This window comes from Anser cygnoides, chromosome 3 (genome assembly GCF_040182565.1).
Source record: "Anser cygnoides isolate HZ-2024a breed goose chromosome 3, Taihu_goose_T2T_genome, whole genome shotgun sequence".
In the NCBI taxonomy this organism is placed as follows: domain Eukaryota; kingdom Metazoa; phylum Chordata; class Aves; order Anseriformes; family Anatidae; genus Anser; species Anser cygnoides.
In genome coordinates this window covers 57,169,243-57,189,725 of record NC_089875.1, presented here as the reverse complement: position 1 = coordinate 57,189,725, position 20,483 = coordinate 57,169,243, and the positions used below count along the sequence as shown (strand labels likewise).

The window sequence follows — 20,483 nt, the reverse complement described above, 5'->3', positions numbered from 1 at the left end:
GCCAGAAACAAGATGACAGCGTCGGACCCACGAACGGAAATCCACCGCAGAGTGGCACGGGACCTACGCGTGGGAGTGAACGACCCCATGGTTCGGCACCCCGGCCGGAAAGATCTCCTGATCGAAGGCATCGCGTGCGGCCAGTCCCCAGCAAGGACGGGCTCAAACATCGGCAACTCCAAGCCGTGCGCCGTCCTTCCCCCAAACCAGACAGCGACTCGGGGCATGGACCTTCCAACTGTCGCAACGACGGCATGGGGAAAAGGCAGGAACGTCGGCCAGACAGCCGCACAGAGCAGAGGCGAGCCTATCAAACAAGCCCGGACACCTATAAGCGGTACCATTGGCACCGCAACGATGCGGGGAACAGGCCATCCCCTCAAACACGCAGTGACAGGGGGCCTGGGCCTTCCCATAGTTGCAACAGTGGTGTGAGGCAAAGGGAGGAACACCAGCCAGAGAGCCGCAGGGAGCACAGGCGTGCCTATCACAGGGAACACAGTGCGGGACCCAGCCAGGGCCGTAAAACAGACGGCAGTGTCAGACCCACGCATGAAAATCAACCCGACAGTGGCGTGGGACCAAGGCGTGGGACCGGACGACCCCCTGGTTCGGCACCCTGGCCGGAAAACATTCCAGATGGAAGGCATCCCGTCTGGGCAGTCCCGGGCAAGGACTGGCTTATCCTTCTGCCCAACACCGTGGAGCCCATGGAGCTGGATCCACCAGAGGACGTGGAGGAAGCAATGGAAGTGGATCCACCTCCACCAGAACAGACCTGGGACTCCCGCAGCATGTCTCTGCTCTCTGCTCTCCAAGCGCACAAACAGCATCGCAGGAGTGCCCGTCCAGCTCCCTACTCGTTGTCACGCAGGCTCCATCCCAAGCACTAGCTTGGAGCCACCGAATGCCACGGACATCCCGCAGGATTACCTGCAAGACATCCCGGCAATAAACCACTCTGTTGCTGATTCTCAGGGCTTGCGTGACTGCTTCTTTCCCTACCCCTAGCCGTGGTGCGAGAGGTGGCATCCCTTGTGCACAGAGCCTCGAGGAAGAGCACAAGAGAGGACCCAGCTCCCTTCGGGCTGCTGCGCGGGGGGGGCAGGAGGAGTCCCCGAGGGCCACCATGCGCCTTTAACATTTGTGAAAATAAAGTGAGGGGTGAAAATAGGAGTGTGTGATTATGGGTGGCTAATTTCTTATATTAGGAGTGAGTTTCTATAGCTGAGTAATTGGCAATGACAGACGTGGAGAAGGCTGAGGTACTCAGCAACATCTTTGCCTCCACCTGCACTGGTAGGCGGGCTTCTCAAGTCTTTCATTTTCCTGAACCCGTAGATGGAGGCTGGGGGGATCAAAGTCCCACCCACCGTAAGGGAAGAGCAGGTTCGAGACCACCTGGTGAATCTAAAAGGTGCAAGTGTATGGGACCTGATGACATGAAACCCAGGGTCCTGAGGGAACTGGCTGATGGAGTTGCCAAGCCTCTCTCCATCCTAGTTGAAAAGTCCTGGCAGTCAGGCGATGTCCCTGGTGAGTGGAAAAGGGGAAACATCACACCCCTTTTTAGAAAGGAATGAGAAAGTCAGGTTGTTTATAAAGCAGAGGAACTCCTACTCAGACTGGGGAGGGAGAAGAAGACGAGATAGGCTACTCCAAAGTGGCTGGGCCATCAGAGGAACAGGAAGACAAAGTAGAAGATCTCATAAGGGCATCAAGAACTTCCCGAGGCCGATACCAGCGTGAGCCTAACTGGGAATGAGTGGCAAAAGCACCCTATTGTGACTGGCCCGGATGCTCCGTGCATCCTTGGCATAGGCTACCTAAGGAGAGGATATTTCAAGGACCTTTTTTCTTCAGGGAGCCAATATATGCAGGGGACTGCCGGAGATGATTTTTCCCACTTGTTCACTCTCCCTTTCTCCTTCACCTGCCTATTCTCCTCCAGGCTAGTTACGATAGCTCTTCAGGTCTTTCAATATCCTGTGGATGTTCAGACCAGCATGTTCTTATTGTAACATCTCCTGAGTGCGCTTCAGGTGTTGTCCAAGGTTAACCAACTACTTAGGAATGCCATCCAGAGATCTGTTCTGAGGCAGAAGAGTTATGAGTGGCAGGCAGTGTTGGAGGATATGGGCAGGCATCTAGAGCAGTGGACATCTCCAGTGCTTGGGAAATTCACCCCTGAACAGGTGCAAAATCCTAAAAAAATGGAAGAATGAAAGGCTTGAAGAAGGTGTGTCATCGCCCTAGCAATTCCAGAGAGACACAAATCACTGCAACGTGCTGGGGTTTGGCCCAATGCAGTTGCTCACCACCCACTGACCGATGCCCAGCCTGTCCCCAAGCAGCCGGTACCCCACAGTACTTGTCCAGCATGACGCCATACGGTACGGAATACCCCTTTGGCCAGTTGGGGTCAGCTGTCCTGCTTCTGTCCCCTCCCAGCTCCTCCTGCACACCCAGCCTCCTCACTGGCAGGGCAGCGTGAGAAGCTGAAACGTCCTTGACTCAGTGTAAGCACTGCCCTTCAACAATTCAAACAAGTAGAAGACATTTCTTCTCAGAAAGAGTGGTCAGGCATTGGAACGGGTTGCCCAGGGAGGTGGTGGTGTCACCGTCCCTGGGGGTGTTGAGTGCTGACTGGAGTGCTGCAGTGACTGGCTATATGCTCTTCAGAAGGGCCAGGCAGCAGAGAACGGGTGGTGGTGTGGCTCTCTATATTAGAGAGTGTTTTGATGTTGTGGAACTCGAGACTGGGAATGGCAAGGTTGAGTCCCTATGGGTTAGGATCAGCGGGAAGGCCAACAAGGCAGGCATCCTGGTCGGGGCCTGTTATAGTCCGCCAGACCAGGATGAGGAGACGGATGAGGAGTTCTACAGGCAGCTGGCAGCAGCTGCGAAATCGCCAGCACTTGTTCTCATGGGGGACTTCAACTTCCCAGACATATCCTGGAAATACAATACAGCTCAGAGGAAGCAGTCTAGGAAGTTTCTGGAGAACGTGGAAAATTGTTTCCTGACACAGCTGGTTAGTGAGCCTGTTAGGGGAGGTGCCCCGCTAGACCTTCTGTTCACAAACAGAGAAGGACTGGTGGGAGCTGTCGTGGGCAGAGTGACCACGAAATGGTAGAGTTCTCTATTCTTGGCAAAGTCAGGAGGGGGACCAGTAAAACTGCTGTCTTGTTTACCAAAAGGGTTGTTAGGCATTGGAATGGGCTGCCCAGGGAAGTGGTTGAGTCACCACCCCTGGAGGCCTTTCAAAGACGTTTAGATGTAGAGCTTAGTGATACGGTTTAGTGGAGGACTTGTTAGTGTTAGGTCAGAGGTTGGACTAGGTGATCTTGGAGGTCTCTTCCAACCTCAATGATTCTGTCATTCTGTGTGATTCTGTGTTCAAGGAAAGGTTGGACCTGGTGCGTAGGAACATGGTTTAGTGGGTGACATTGGTAGCAGGGTGATGGTTGGACCAGATGATCTTGGAGGTCTTTTCCAACCTGAATGTTTCTATGATTCTATGTTACACTGATGAGAGGCTAGAGCCTGAGCTGGAAAAGATCATGTGGAACACGGGCAACAAGGTAGGTAGGGCTGCAATTTGCAAGGTCCTGCGTTTTTGCCACCTAACCTTACCCGTAAAAGTGGCCTAAAAAAAAAAAAACAAAAACGGAGAGGGACTCCATCAGGGAGTGTAGCCATGGAACCAGGAATCATGGCTTTGAACAAATGGAGGGGAGATTTCGATTAGATGTGACGTGGGGAAGAAATTCTTCACTCAGAGCGCAAAGCGCACCTGGGAATTAGGGCTGAAGATGCACCTTGCTTCTGTTCTTTTCTGTGAAGAGTAGCATGAAATTACCTAAAACCCAGTGTTAAAAATAAACCCAGGGCACAGGATGGGAGGTGCAGGGCAGTCCCTGTGGCCGAGGGGCAGCCTTTCTCTCTGGCAAGCCAAATGGCCCGGGGGAGCCAGCCCCAGAAAAGGGGCCCTCACCCCCCCCAACCCTCCTCCCTCTTCCACGTGAGGGCGTCGCCCAGGCTGCCCCCAACACAGCCGCCCAAATCTGGCCAATCAGGGGCCGCTCCATCACAGAGGCTTGCTGAGGTCACAATGGCCACCACTGCCCCGCCTTTGCCGCGGGCCCTATAAAAGGGGCCCCCCTGCCGCTGGCCCCCCACTCGCTCAGCGACTAGGTCCTCTGACGGCCAGCATCCGCGGCAGGAGGAAGACCAGAAGCAGCAAGGCGAGAGGCAGCCCTCGTTGGTGTGAGAGGACAGCGATGCAGTCCCAGCAAGCACCAACAAGGACGGCAGATGACGAGAAGAAGAAGCGTCATGGGCGAAGGCAGAGCGCCGGCGGCACAAAAGACACCAGTGCCCAAGGGAGCTCTGGCGCGCAGCCCCCAGACGCTTACAGGCGGTACCATCGGCACCGCAACGACGCGGGGAACAGGCAGGCCCCTCAAGCGCACAGCGACAGGGGGCCTGGGCCTTCTCCTAGTCGAAACGGCGGCGTGAGGCAAAGGCAAGAACATCAGCCAGAGAGCCGCAAGGAGCATAGGCGTGATCATAGCGCGCGACACAGTGTGGGACCCAAGCATGGCCATACACCAGATGGCAGCGACAGACCCACAAATGGAAACGAAGCGCAGAGTGGCACGGGACCTCGTCGTGGAAGAGAACGAGCCCGTGGTTCGGCACCCCGGCCTGAAAAGTCTCCTGAACAAAGGCATCGCGTGCGGCCAGGCCCCAGCAAGGACGGGCTCAAACCTCAGCAACTCCAAGCCGAGCGCCATCCTTCCCCCAAAGCAGACAGCGACTCGGGCCATGGGCCTTACAATTCACGCAACGGTCGCGTGGGGCGAAGGCAGGAACATCGGCCAGACAGCCGCATGGAGCAGAGGCGTGCCCGTAGTCCACAACACAGCGTGGGACGCAGACACGGCCAGAAACAAGATGACAGCGTCGGACCCACGAACGGAAATCCACCGCAGAGTGGCACGGGACCTACGCGTGGGAGTGAACGACCCCGTGGTTCGGCACCCCGGCCGGAAAGATCTCCTGATCGAAGGCATCGCGTGCGGCCAGTCCCCAGCAAGGACGGGCTCAAACATCGGCAACTCCAAGCCGTGCGCCGTCCTTCCCCCAAACCAGACAGCGACTCGGGGCATGGACCTTCCAACTGTCGCAATGACGGCATGGGGAAAAGGCAGGAACGTCGGCCAGACAGCCGCACAGAGCAGAGGCGAGCCTATCAAACAAGCCCGGACACCTATAAGCGGTACCATTGGCACCGCAACGATGCGGGGAACAGGCCATCCCCTCAAACACGCAGTGACAGGGGGCCTGGGCCTTCCCATAGTTGCAACAGTGGTGTGAGGCAAAGGGAGGAACACCAGCCAGAGAGCCGCAGGGAGCACAGGCGTGCCTATCACAGGGAACACAGTGCGGGACCCAGCCAGGGCCGTAAAACAGACGGCAGTGTCAGACCCACGCATGAAAATCAACCCGACAGTGGCGTGGGACCAAGGCGTGGGACCGGACGACCCCCTGGTTCGGCACCCTGGCCGGAAAACATTCCAGATGGAAGGCATCCCGTCTGGGCAGTCCCGGGCAAGGACTGGCTTATCCTTCTGCCCAACACCGTGGAGCCCATGGAGCTGGATCCACCAGAGGACGTGGAGGAAGCAATGGAAGTGGATCCACCTCCACCAGAACAGACCTGGGACTCCCGCAGCATGTCTCTGCTCTCTGCTCTCCAAGCGCACAAACAGCATCGCAGGAGTGCCCGTCCAGCTCCCTACTCGTTGTCACGCAGGCTCCATCCCAAGCACTAGCTTGGAGCCACCGAATGCCACGGACATCCCGCAGGATTACCTGCAAGACATCCCGGCAATAAACCACTCTGTTGCTGATTCTCAGGGCTTGCGTGACTGCTTCTTTCCCTACCCCTAGCCGTGGTGCGAGAGGTGGCATCCCTTGTGCACAGAGCCTCGAGGAAGAGCACAAGAGAGGACCCAGCTCCCTTCGGGCTGCTGCGCGGGGGGGGCAGGAGGAGTCCCCGAGGGCCACCATGCGCCTTTAACATTTGTGAAAATAAAGTGAGGGGTGAAAATAGGAGTGTGTGATTATGGGTGGCTAATTTCTTATATTAGGAGTGAGTTTCTATAGCTGAGTAATTGGCAATGACAGACGTGGAGAAGGCTGAGGTACTCAGCAACATCTTTGCCTCCACCTGCACTGGTAGGCGGGCTTCCCAAGTCTTTCATTTTCCTGAACCCGTAGATGGAGGCTGGGGGGATCAAAGTCCCACCTACCGTAAGGGAAGAGCAGGTTCGAGACCACCTGGTGAATCTAAAAGGTGCAAGTGTATGGGACCTGATGACATGAAACCCAGGGTCCTGAGGGAACTGGCTGATGGAGTTGCCAAGCCTCTCTCCATCCTAGTTGAAAAGTCCTGGCAGTCAGGCGATGTCCCTGGTGAGTGGAAAAGGGGAAACATCACACCCCTTTTTAGAAAGGAATGAGAAAGTCAGGTTGTTTATAAAGCAGAGGAACTCCTACTCAGACTGGGGAGGGAGAAGAAGACGAGATAGGCTGCTCCAAAGTGGCTGGGCCATCAGAGGAACAGGAAGACAAAGTAGAAGATCTCATAAGGGCATCAAGAACTTCCCGAGGCCGATACCAGCGTGAGCCTAACTGGGAATGAGTGGCAAAAGCACCCTATTGTGACTGGCCCGGATGCTCCGTGCATCCTTGGCATAGGCTACCTAAGGAGAGGATATTTCAAGGACCTTTTTTCTTCAGGGAGCCAATATATGCAGGGGACTGCCGGAGATGATTTTTCCCACTTGTTCACTCTCCCTTTCTCCTTCACCTGCCTATTCTCCTCCAGGCTAGTTACGATAGCTCTTCAGGTCTTTCAATATCCTGTGGATGTTCAGACCAGCATGTTCTTATTGTAACATCTCCTGAGTGCGCTTCAGGTGTTGTCCAAGGTTAACCAACTACTTAGGAATGCCATCCAGAGATCTGTTCTGAGGCAGAAGAGTTATGAGTGGCAGGCAGTGTTGGAGGATATGGGCAGGCATCTAGAGCAGTGGACATCTCCAGTGCTTGGGAAATTCACCCCTGAACAGGTGCAAAATCCTAAAAAAATGGAAGAATGAAAGGCTTGAAGAAGGTGTGTCATCGCCCTAGCAATTCCAGAGAGACACAAATCACTGCAACGTGCTGGGGTTTGGCCCAATGCAGTTGCTCACCACCCACTGACCGATGCCCAGCCTGTCCCCAAGCAGCCGGTACCCCACAGTACTTGTCCAGCATGACGCCATACGGTACGGAATACCCCTTTGGCCAGTTGGGGTCAGCTGTCCTGCTTCTGTCCCCTCCCAGCTCCTCCTGCACACCCAGCCTCCTCACTGGCAGGGCAGCGTGAGAAGCTGAAACGTCCTTGACTCAGTGTAAGCACTGCCCTTCAACAATTCAAACAAGTAGAAGACATTTCTTCTCAGAAAGAGTGGTCAGGCATTGGAACGGGTTGCCCAGGGAGGTGGTGGTGTCACCGTCCCTGGGGGTGTTGAGTGCTGACTGGAGTGCTGCAGTGACTGGCTATATGCTCTTCAGAAGGGCCAGGCAGCAGAGAACGGGTGGTGGTGTGGCTCTCTATATTAGAGAGTGTTTTGATGTTGTGGAACTCGAGACTGGGAATGGCAAGGTTGAGTCCCTATGGGTTAGGATCAGCGGGAAGGCCAACAAGGCAGGCATCCTGGTCGGGGCCTGTTATAGTCCGCCAGACCAGGATGAGGAGACGGATGAGGAGTTCTACAGGCAGCTGGCAGCAGCTGCGAAATCGCCAGCACTTGTTCTCATGGGGGACTTCAACTTCCCAGACATATCCTGGAAATACAATACAGCTCAGAGGAAGCAGTCTAGGAAGTTTCTGGAGAACGTGGAAAATAGTTTCCTGACACAGCTGGTTAGTGAGCCTGTTAGGGGAGGTGCCCCGCTAGACCTTCTGTTCACAAACAGAGAAGGACTGGTGGGAGCTGTCGTGGGCAGAGTGACCACGAAATGGTAGAGTTCTCTATTCTTGGCAAAGTCAGGAGGGGGACCAGTAAAACTGCTGTCTTGTTTACCAAAAGGGTTGTTAGGCATTGGAATGGGCTGCCCAGGGAAGTGGTTGAGTCACCACCCCTGGAGGCCTTTCAAAGACGTTTAGATGTAGAGCTTAGTGATACGGTTTAGTGGAGGACTTGTTAGTGTTAGGTCAGAGGTTGGACTAGGTGATCTTGGAGGTCTCTTCCAACCTCAATGATTCTGTCATTCTGTGTGATTCTGTGTTCAAGGAAAGGTTGGACCTGGTGCGTAGGAACATGGTTTAGTGGGTGACATTGGTAGCAGGGTGATGGTTGGACCAGATGATCTTGGAGGTCTTTTCCAACCTGAATGTTTCTATGATTCTGTGTTACACTGATGAGAGGCTAGAGCCTGAGCTGGAAAAGATCATGTGGAACACGGGCAACAAGGTAGGTAGGGCTGCAATTTGCAAGGTCCTGCGTTTTTGCCACCTAACCTTACCCGTAAAAGTGGCCTAAAAAAAAAAAAACAAAAACGGAGAGGGACTCCATCAGGGAGTGTAGCCATGGAACCAGGAATCATGGCTTTGAACAAATGGAGGGGAGATTTCGATTAGATGTGACGTGGGGAAGAAATTCTTCACTCAGAGCGCAAAGCGCACCTGGGAATTAGGGCTGAAGATGCACCTTGCTTCTGTTCTTTTCTGTGAAGAGTAGCATGAAATTACCTAAAACCCAGTGTTAAAAATAAACCCAGGGCACAGGATGGGAGGTGCAGGGCAGTCCCTGTGGCCGAGGGGCAGCCTTTCTCTCTGGCAAGCCAAATGGCCCGGGGGAGCCAGCCCCAGAAAAGGGGCCCTCACCCCCCCCAACCCTCCTCCCTCTTCCACGTGAGGGCGTCGCCCAGGCTGCCCCCAACACAGCCGCCCAAATCTGGCCAATCAGGGGCCGCTCCATCACAGAGGCTTGCTGAGGTCACAATGGCCACCACTGCCCCGCCTTTGCCGCGGGCCCTATAAAAGGGGCCCCCCTGCCGCTGGCCCCCCACTCGCTCAGCGACTAGGTCCTCTGACGGCCAGCATCCGCGGCAGGAGGAAGACCAGAAGCAGCAAGGCGAGAGGCAGCCCTCGTTGGTGTGAGAGGACAGCGATGCAGTCCCAGCAAGCACCAACAAGGACGGCAGATGACGAGAAGAAGAAGCGTCATGGGCGAAGGCAGAGCGCCGGCGGCACAAAAGACACCAGTGCCCAAGGGAGCTCTGGCGCGCAGCCCCCAGACGCTTACAGGCGGTACCATCGGCACCGCAACGACGCGGGGAACAGGCAGGCCCCTCAAGCGCACAGCGACAGGGGGCCTGGGCCTTCTCCTAGTCGAAACGGCGGCGTGAGGCAAAGGCAAGAACATCAGCCAGAGAGCCGCAAGGAGCATAGGCGTGATCATAGCGCGCGACACAGTGTGGGACCCAAGCATGGCCATACACCAGATGGCAGCGACAGACCCACAAATGGAAACGAAGCGCAGAGTGGCACGGGACCTCGTCGTGGAAGAGAACGAGCCCGTGGTTCGGCACCCCGGCCTGAAAAGTCTCCTGAACAAAGGCATCGCGTGCGGCCAGGCCCCAGCAAGGACGGGCTCAAACCTCAGCAACTCCAAGCCGAGCGCCGTCCTTCCCCCAAAGCAGACAGCGACTCGGGCCATGGGCCTTACAATTCACGCAACGGTCGCGTGGGGCGAAGGCAGGAACATCGGCCAGACAGCCGCATGGAGCAGAGGCGTGCCCGTAGTCCACAACACAGCGTGGGACGCAGACACGGCCAGAAACAAGATGACAGCGTCGGACCCACGAACGGAAATCCACCGCAGAGTGGCACGGGACCTACGCGTGGGAGTGAACGACCCCGTGGTTCGGCACCCCGGCCGGAAAGATCTCCTGATCGAAGGCATCGCGTGCGGCCAGTCCCCAGCAAGGACGGGCTCAAACATCGGCAACTCCAAGCCGTGCGCCGTCCTTCCCCCAAACCAGACAGCGACTCGGGGCATGGACCTTCCAACTGTCGCAATGACGGCATGGGGAAAAGGCAGGAACGTCGGCCAGACAGCCGCACAGAGCAGAGGCGAGCCTATCAAACAAGCCCGGACACCTATAAGCGGTACCATTGGCACCGCAACGATGCGGGGAACAGGCCATCCCCTCAAACACGCAGTGACAGGGGGCCTGGGCCTTCCCATAGTTGCAACAGTGGTGTGAGGCAAAGGGAGGAACACCAGCCAGAGAGCCGCAGGGAGCACAGGCGTGCCTATCACAGGGAACACAGTGCGGGACCCAGCCAGGGCCGTAAAACAGACGGCAGTGTCAGACCCACGCATGAAAATCAACCCGACAGTGGCGTGGGACCAAGGCGTGGGACCGGACGACCCCCTGGTTCGGCACCCTGGCCGGAAAACATTCCAGATGGAAGGCATCCCGTCTGGGCAGTCCCGGGCAAGGACTGGCTTATCCTTCTGCCCAACACCGTGGAGCCCATGGAGCTGGATCCACCAGAGGACGTGGAGGAAGCAATGGAAGTGGATCCACCTCCACCAGAACAGACCTGGGACTCCCGCAGCATGTCTCTGCTCTCTGCTCTCCAAGCGCACAAACAGCATCGCAGGAGTGCCCGTCCAGCTCCCTACTCGTTGTCACGCAGGCTCCATCCCAAGCACTAGCTTGGAGCCACCGAATGCCACGGACATCCCGCAGGATTACCTGCAAGACATCCCGGCAATAAACCACTCTGTTGCTGATTCTCAGGGCTTGCGTGACTGCTTCTTTCCCTACCCCTAGCCGTGGTGCGAGAGGTGGCATCCCTTGTGCACAGAGCCTCGAGGAAGAGCACAAGAGAGGACCCAGCTCCCTTCGGGCTGCTGCGCGGGGGGGGCAGGAGGAGTCCCCGAGGGCCACCATGCGCCTTTAACATTTGTGAAAATAAAGTGAGGGGTGAAAATAGGAGTGTGTAAGTGATTATGGGTGGCTAATTTCTTATATTAGGAGTGAGTTTCTGTATCTGAGTAATTGGCAACGACAGACGTGGAGAAGGCTGAGGTACTCAGCAACATCTTTGCCTCCACCTGCACTGGTAGGCGGGCTTCCCAAGTCTTTCATTTTCCTGAACCCGTAGATGGAGGCTGGGGGGATCAAAGTCCCACCCACCGTAAGGGAAGAGCAGGTTCGAGACCACCTGGTGAATCTAAAAGGTGCAAGTGTATGGGACCTGATGACATGAATCCCAGGGTCCTGAGGGAACTGGCTGATGGAGTTGCCAAGCCTCTCTCCATCCTAGTTGAAAAGTCCTGGCAGTCAGGCGATGTCCCTGGTGAGTGGAAAAGGGGAAACATCACACCCCTTTTTAGAAAGGAATGAGAAAGTCAGGTTGTTTATAAAGCAGAGGAACTCCTACTCAGACTGGGGAGGGAGAAGAAGACGAGATAGGCTACTCCAAAGTGGCTGGGCCATCAGAGGAACAGGAAGACAAAGTAGAAGATCTCATAAGGGCATCAAGAACTTCCCGAGGCCGATACCAGCGTGAGCCTAACTGGGAATGAGTGGCAAAAGCACCCTATTGTGACTGGCCCGGATGCTCCGTGCATCCTTGGCATAGGCTACCTAAGGAGAGGATATTTCAAGGACCTTTTTTCTTCAGGGAGCCAATATATGCAGGGGACTGCCGGAGATGATTTTTCCCACTTGTTCACTCTCCCTTTCTCCTTCACCTGCCTATTCTCCTCCAGGCTAGTTACGATAGCTCTTCAGGTCTTTCAATATCCTGTGGATGTTCAGACCAGCATGTTCTTATTGTAACATCTCCTGAGTGCGCTTCAGGTGTTGTCCAAGGTTAACCAACTACTTAGGAATGCCATCCAGAGATCTGTTCTGAGGCAGAAGAGTTATGAGTGGCAGGCAGTGTTGGAGGATATGGGCAGGCATCTAGAGCAGTGGACATCTCCAGTGCTTGGGAAATTCACCCCTGAACAGGTGCAAAATCCTAAAAAAATGGAAGAATGAAAGGCTTGAAGAAGGTGTGTCATCGCCCTAGCAATTCCAGAGAGACACAAATCACTGCAACGTGCTGGGGTTTGGCCCAATGCAGTTGCTCACCACCCACTGACCGATGCCCAGCCTGTCCCCAAGCAGCCGGTACCCCACAGTACTTGTCCAGCATGACGCCATACGGTACGGAATACCCCTTTGGCCAGTTGGGGTCAGCTGTCCTGCTTCTGTCCCCTCCCAGCTCCTCCTGCACACCCAGCCTCCTCACTGGCAGGGCAGCGTGAGAAGCTGAAACGTCCTTGACTCAGTGTAAGCACTGCCCTTCAACAATTCAAACAAGTAGAAGACATTTCTTCTCAGAAAGAGTGGTCAGGCATTGGAACGGGTTGCCCAGGGAGGTGGTGGTGTCACCGTCCCTGGGGGTGTTGAGTGCTGACTGGAGTGCTGCAGTGACTGGCTATATGCTCTTCAGAAGGGCCAGGCAGCAGAGAACGGGTGGTGGTGTGGCTCTCTATATTAGAGAGTGTTTTGATGTTGTGGAACTCGAGACTGGGAATGGCAAGGTTGAGTCCCTATGGGTTAGGATCAGCGGGAAGGCCAACAAGGCAGGCATCCTGGTCGGGGCCTGTTATAGTCCGCCAGACCAGGATGAGGAGACGGATGAGGAGTTCTACAGGCAGCTGGCAGCAGCTGCGAAATCGCCAGCACTTGTTCTCATGGGGGACTTCAACTTCCCAGACATATCCTGGAAATACAATACAGCTCAGAGGAAGCAGTCTAGGAAGTTTCTGGAGAACGTGGAAAATAGTTTCCTGACACAGCTGGTTAGTGAGCCTGTTAGGGGAGGTGCCCCGCTAGACCTTCTGTTCACAAACAGAGAAGGACTGGTGGGAGCTGTCGTGGGCAGAGTGACCACGAAATGGTAGAGTTCTCTATTCTTGGCAAAGTCAGGAGGGGGACCAGTAAAACTGCTGTCTTGTTTACCAAAAGGGTTGTTAGGCATTGGAATGGGCTGCCCAGGGAAGTGGTTGAGTCACCACCCCTGGAGGCCTTTCAAAGACGTTTAGATGTAGAGCTTAGTGATACGGTTTAGTGGAGGACTTGTTAGTGTTAGGTCAGAGGTTGGACTAGGTGATCTTGGAGGTCTCTTCCAACCTCAATGATTCTGTCATTCTGTGTGATTCTGTGTTCAAGGAAAGGTTGGACCTGGTGCGTAGGAACATGGTTTAGTGGGTGACATTGGTAGCAGGGTGATGGTTGGACCAGATGATCTTGGAGGTCTTTTCCAACCTGAATGTTTCTATGATTCTGTGTTACACTGATGAGAGGCTAGAGCCTGAGCTGGAAAAGATCATGTGGAACACGGGCAACAAGGTAGGTAGGGCTGCAATTTGCAAGGTCCTGCGTTTTTGCCACCTAACCTTACCCGTAAAAGTGGCCTAAAAAAAAAAAAACAAAAACGGAGAGGGACTCCATCAGGGAGTGTAGCCATGGAACCAGGAATCATGGCTTTGAACAAATGGAGGGGAGATTTCGATTAGATGTGACGTGGGGAAGAAATTCTTCACTCAGAGCGCAAAGCGCACCTGGGAATTAGGGCTGAAGATGCACCTTGCTTCTGTTCTTTTCTGTGAAGAGTAGCATGAAATTACCTAAAACCCAGTGTTAAAAATAAACCCAGGGCACAGGATGGGAGGTGCAGGGCAGTCCCTGTGGCCGAGGGGCAGCCTTTCTCTCTGGCAAGCCAAATGGCCCGGGGGAGCCAGCCCCAGAAAAGGGGCCCTCACCCCCCCCAACCCTCCTCCCTCTTCCACGTGAGGGCGTCGCCCAGGCTGCCCCCAACACAGCCGCCCAAATCTGGCCAATCAGGGGCCGCTCCATCACAGAGGCTTGCTGAGGTCACAATGGCCACCACTGCCCCGCCTTTGCCGCGGGCCCTATAAAAGGGGCCCCCCTGCCGCTGGCCCCCCACTCGCTCAGCGACTAGGTCCTCTGACGGCCAGCATCCGCGGCAGGAGGAAGACCAGAAGCAGCAAGGCGAGAGGCAGCCCTCGTTGGTGTGAGAGGACAGCGATGCAGTCCCAGCAAGCACCAACAAGGACGGCAGATGACGAGAAGAAGAAGCGTCATGGGCGAAGGCAGAGCGCCGGCGGCACAAAAGACACCAGTGCCCAAGGGAGCTCTGGCGCGCAGCCCCCAGACGCTTACAGGCGGTACCATCGGCACCGCAACGACGCGGGGAACAGGCAGGCCCCTCAAGCGCACAGCGACAGGGGGCCTGGGCCTTCTCCTAGTCGAAACGGCGGCGTGAGGCAAAGGCAAGAACATCAGCCAGAGAGCCGCAAGGAGCATAGGCGTGATCATAGCGCGCGACACAGTGTGGGACCCAAGCATGGCCATACACCAGATGGCAGCGACAGACCCACAAATGGAAACGAAGCGCAGAGTGGCACGGGACCTCGTCGTGGAAGAGAACGAGCCCGTGGTTCGGCACCCCGGCCTGAAAAGTCTCCTGAACAAAGGCATCGCGTGCGGCCAGGCCCCAGCAAGGACGGGCTCAAACCTCAGCAACTCCAAGCCGAGCGCCGTCCTTCCCCCAAAGCAGACAGCGACTCGGGCCATGGGCCTTACAATTCACGCAACGGTCGCGTGGGGCGAAGGCAGGAACATCGGCCAGACAGCCGCATGGAGCAGAGGCGTGCCCGTAGTCCACAACACAGCGTGGGACGCAGACACGGCCAGAAACAAGATGACAGCGTCGGACCCACGAACGGAAATCCACCGCAGAGTGGCACGGGACCTACGCGTGGGAGTGAACGACCCCGTGGTTCGGCACCCCGGCCGGAAAGATCTCCTGATCGAAGGCATCGCGTGCGGCCAGTCCCCAGCAAGGACGGGCTCAAACATCGGCAACTCCAAGCCGTGCGCCGTCCTTCCCCCAAACCAGACAGCGACTCGGGGCATGGACCTTCCAACTGTCGCAATGACGGCATGGGGAAAAGGCAGGAACGTCGGCCAGACAGCCGCACAGAGCAGAGGCGAGCCTATCAAACAAGCCCGGACACCTATAAGCGGTACCATTGGCACCGCAACGATGCGGGGAACAGGCCATCCCCTCAAACATGCAGTGACAGGGGGCCTGGGCCTTCCCATAGTTGCAACAGTGGTGTGAGGCAAAGGGAGGAACACCAGCCAGAGAGCCGCAGGGAGCACAGGCGTGCCTATCACAGGGAACACAGTGCGGGACCCAGCCAGGGCCGTAAAACAGACGGCAGTGTCAGACCCACGCATGAAAATCAACCCGACAGTGGCGTGGGACCAAGGCGTGGGACCGGACGACCCCCTGGTTCGGCACCCTGGCCGGAAAACATTCCAGATGGAAGGCATCCCGTCTGGGCAGTCCCGGGCAAGGACTGGCTTATCCTTCTGCCCAACACCGTGGAGCCCATGGAGCTGGATCCACCAGAGGACGTGGAGGAAGCAATGGAAGTGGATCCACCTCCACCAGAACAGACCTGGGACTCCCGCAGCATGTCTCTGCTCTCTGCTCTCCAAGCGCACAAACAGCATCGCAGGAGTGCCCGTCCAGCTCCCTACTCGTTGTCACGCAGGCTCCATCCCAAGCACTAGCTTGGAGCCACCGAATGCCACGGACATCCCGCAGGATTACCTGCAAGACATCCCGGCAATAAACCACTCTGTTGCTGATTCTCAGGGCTTGCGTGACTGCTTCTTTCCCTACCCCTAGCCGTGGTGCGAGAGGTGGCATCCCTTGTGCACAGAGCCTCGAGGAAGAGCACAAGAGAGGACCCAGCTCCCTTCGGGCTGCTGCGCGGGGGGGGCAGGAGGAGTCCCCGAGGGCCACCATGCGCCTTTAACATTTGTGAAAATAAAGTGAGGGGTGAAAATAGGAGTGTGTAAGTGATTATGGGTGGCTAATTTCTTATATTAGGAGTGAGTTTCTGTATCTGAGTAATTGGCAACGACAGACGTGGAGAAGGCTGAGGTACTCAGCAACATCTTTGCCTCCACCTGCACTGGTAGGCGGGCTTCCCAAGTCTTTCATTTTCCTGAACCCGTAGATGGAGGCTGGGGGGATCAAAGTCCCACCCACCGTAAGGGAAGAGCAGGTTCGAGACCACCTGGTGAATCTAAAAGGTGCAAGTGTATGGGACCTGATGACATGAATCCCAGGGTCCTGAGGGAACTGGCTGATGGAGTTGCCAAGCCTCTCTCCATCCTAGTTGAAAAGTCCTGGCAGTCAGGCGATGTCCCTGGTGAGTGGAAAAGGGGAAACATCACACCCCTTTTTAGAAAGGAATGAGAAAGTCAGGTTGTTTATAAAGCAGAGGAACTCCTACTCAGACTGGGGAGGGAGAAGAAGACGAGATAGGCTACTCCAAAGTGGCTGGGCCATCAGAGGAACAGGAAGACAAAGTAGAAGATCTCATAAGGGCATCAAGAACTTCCCGAGGCCGATACCAGCGTGAGCCTAACTGGGAATGAGTGGCAAAAGCACCCTATTGTGACTGGCCCGGATGCTCCGTGCATCCTTGGCATAGGCTACCTAAGGAGAGGATATTTCAAGGACCTTTTTTCTTCAGGGAGCCAATATATGCAGGGGACTGCCGGAGATGATTTTTCCCACTTGTTCACTCTCCCTTTCTCCTTCACCTGCCTATTCTCCTCCAGGCTAGTTACGATAGCTCTTCAGGTCTTTCAATATCCTGTGGATGTTCAGACCAGCATGTTCTTATTGTAACATCTCCTGAGTGCGCTTCAGGTGTTGTCCAAGGTTAACCAACTACTTAGGAATGCCATCCAGAGATCTGTTCTGAGGCAGAAGAGTTATGAGTGGCAGGCAGTGTTGGAGGATATGGGCAGGCATCTAGAGCAGTGGACATCTCCAGTGCTTGGGAAATTCACCCCTGAACAGGTGCAAAATCCTAAAAAAATGGAAGAATGAAAGGCTTGAAGAAGGTGTGTCATCGCCCTAGCAATTCCAGAGAGACACAAATCACTGCAACGTGCTGGGGTTTGGCCCAATGCAGTTGCTCACCACCCACTGACCGATGCCCAGCCTGTCCCCAAGCAGCCGGTACCCCACAGTACTTGTCCAGCATGACGCCATACGGTACGGAATACCCCTTTGGCCAGTTGGGGTCAGCTGTCCTGCTTCTGTCCCCTCCCAGCTCCTCCTGCACACCCAGCCTCCTCACTGGCAGGGCAGCGTGAGAAGCTGAAACGTCCTTGACTCAGTGTAAGCACTGCCCTTCAACAATTCAAACAAGTAGAAGACATTTCTTCTCAGAAAGAGTGGTCAGGCATTGGAACGGGTTGCCCAGGGAGGTGGTGGTGTCACCGTCCCTGGGGGTGTTGAGTGCTGACTGGAGTGCTGCAGTGACTGGCTATATGCTCTTCAGAAGGGCCAGGCAGCAGAGAACGGGTGGTGGTGTGGCTCTCTATATTAGAGAGTGTTTTGATGTTGTGGAACTCGAGACTGGGAATGGCAAGGTTGAGTCCCTATGGGTTAGGATCAGCGGGAAGGCCAACAAGGCAGGCATCCTGGTCGGGGCCTGTTATAGTCCGCCAGACCAGGATGAGGAGACGGATGAGGAGTTCTACAGGCAGCTGGCAGCAGCTGCGAAATCGCCAGCACTTGTTCTCATGGGGGACTTCAACTTCCCAGACATATCCTGGAAATACAATACAGCTCAGAGGAAGCAGTCTAGGAAGTTTCTGGAGAACGTGGAAAATAGTTTCCTGACACAGCTGGTTAGTGAGCCTGTTAGGGGAGGTGCCCCGCTAGACCTTCTGTTCACAAACAGAGAAGGACTGGTGGGAGCTGTCGTGGGCAGAGTGACCACGAAATGGTAGAGTTCTCTATTCTTGGCAAAGTCAGGAGGGGGACCAGTAAAACTGCTGTCTTGTTTACCAAAAGGGTTGTTAGGCATTGGAATGGGCTGCCCAGGGAAGTGGTTGAGTCACCACCCCTGGAGGCCTTTCAAAGACGTTTAGATGTAGAGCTTAGTGATACGGTTTAGTGGAGGACTTGTTAGTGTTAGGTCAGAGGTTGGACTAGGTGATCTTGGAGGTCTCTTCCAACCTCAATGATTCTGTCATTCTGTGTGATTCTGTGTTCAAGGAAAGGTTGGACCTGGTGCGTAGGAACATGGTTTAGTGGGTGACATTGGTAGCAGGGTGATGGTTGGACCAGATGATCTTGGAGGTCTTTTCCAACCTGAATGTTTCTATGATTCTGTGTTACACTGATGAGAGGCTAGAGCCTGAGCTGGAAAAGATCATGTGGAACACGGGCAACAAGGTAGGTAGGGCTGCAATTTGCAAGGTCCTGCGTTTTTGCCACCTAACCTTACCCGTAAAAGTGGCCTAAAAAAAAAAAAACAAAAACGGAGAGGGACTCCATCAGGGAGTGTAGCCATGGAACCAGGAATCATGGCTTTGAACAAATGGAGGGGAGATTTCGATTAGATGTGACGTGGGGAAGAAATTCTTCACTCAGAGCGCAAAGCGCACCTGGGAATTAGGGCTGAAGATGCACCTTGCTTCTGTTCTTTTCTGTGAAGAGTAGCATGAAATTACCTAAAACCCAGTGTTAAAAATAAACCCAGGGCACAGGATGGGAGGTGCAGGGCAGTCCCTGTGGCCGAGGGGCAGCCTTTCTCTCTGGCAAGCCAAATGGCCCGGGGGAGCCAGCCCCAGAAAAGGGGCCCTCACCCCCCCCAACCCTCCTCCCTCTTCCACGTGAGGGCGTCGCCCAGGCTGCCCCCAACACAGCCGCCCAAATCTGGCCAATCAGGGGCCGCTCCATCACAGAGGCTTGCTGAGGTCACAATGGCCACCACTGCCCCGCCTTTGCCGCGGGCCCTATAAAAGGGGCCCCCCTGCCGCTGGCCCCCCACTCGCTCAGCGACTAGGTCCTCTGACGGCCAGCATCCGCGGCAGGAGGAAGACCAGAAGCAGCAAGGCGAGAGGCAGCCCTCGTTGGTGTGAGAGGACAGCGATGCAGTCCCAGCAAGCACCAACAAGGACGGCAGATGACGAGAAGAAGAAGCGTCATGGGCGAAGGCAGAGCGCCGGCGGCACAAAAGACACCAGTGCCCAAGGGAGCTCTGGCGCGCAGCCCCCAGACGCTTACAGGCGGTACCATCGGCACCGCAACGACGCGGGGAACAGGCAGGCCCCTCAAGCGCACAGCGACAGGGGGCCTGGGCCTTCTCCTAGTCGAAACGGCGGCGTGAGGCAAAGGCAAGAACATCAGCCAGAGAGCCGCAAGGAGCATAGGCGTGATCATAGCGCGCGACACAGTGTGGGACCCAAGCATGGCCATACACCAGATGGCAGCGACAGACCCACAAATGGAAACGAAGCGCAGAGTGGCACGGGACCTCGTCGTGGAAGAGAACGAGCCCGTGGTTCGGCACCCCGGCCTGAAAAGTCTCCTGAACAAAGGCATCGCGTGCGGCCAGGCCCCAGCAAGGACGGGCTCAAACCTCAGCAACTCCAAGCCGAGCGCCGTCCTTCCCCCAAAGCAGACAGCGACTCGGGCCATGGGCCTTACAATTCACGCAACGGTCGCGTGGGGCGAAGGCAGGAACATCGGCCAGACAGCCGCATGGAGCAGAGGCGTGCCCGTAGTCCACAACACAGCGTGGGACGCAGACACGGCCAGAAACAAGATGACAGCGTCGGACCCACGAACGGAAATCCACCGCAGAGTGGCACGGGACCTACGCGTGGGAGTGAACGACCCCGTGGTTCGGCACCCCGGCCGGAAAGATCTCCTGATCGAAGGCATCGCGTGCGGCCAGTCCCCAGCAAGGACGGGCTCAAACATCGGCAACTCCAAGCCGTGCGCCGTCCTTCCCCCAAACCAGACAGCGACTCGGGGCATGGACCTTCCAACTGTCGCAATGACGGCATGGGGAAAAGGCAGGAACGTCGGCCAGACAGCCGCACAGAGCAGAGGCGAGCCTATCAAACAAGCCCGGACACCTATAAGCGGTACCATTGGCACCGCAACGATGCGGGGAACAGGCCATCCCCTCAAACATGCAGTGACAGGGGGCCTGGGCCTTCCCATAGTTGCAACAGTGGTGTGAGGCAAAGGGAGGAACACCAGCCAGAGAGCCGCAGGGAGCACAGGCGTGCCTATCACAGGGAACACAGTGCGGGACCCAGCCAGGGCCGTAAAACAGACGGCAGTGTCAGACCCACGCATGAAAATCAACCCGACAGTGGCGTGGGACCAAGGCGTGGGACCGGACGACCCCCTGGTTCGGCACCCTGGCCGGAAAACATTCCAGATGGAAGGCATCCCGTCTGGGCAGTCCCGGGCAAGGACTGGCTTATCC

The 20,483-nt window shown here is 56.0% G+C and overlaps 1 protein-coding gene across 1 annotated transcript; it reads left to right on the top strand.

Annotated features, from left to right (window-relative positions):
- Positions 1 to 8,622: 8,622 nt before the first annotated feature.
- On the top strand, positions 8,623 to 10,787 carry LOC136790263 (serine/arginine repetitive matrix protein 1-like). The gene has a single exon (XM_066993193.1). The coding sequence runs from the start codon at positions 9,231 to 9,233 to the stop codon at positions 10,785 to 10,787; it is 1,557 nt and encodes a 518-aa protein (XP_066849294.1). The 5' UTR covers positions 8,623 to 9,230.
- Positions 10,788 to 20,483: the final 9,696 nt, after the last annotated feature.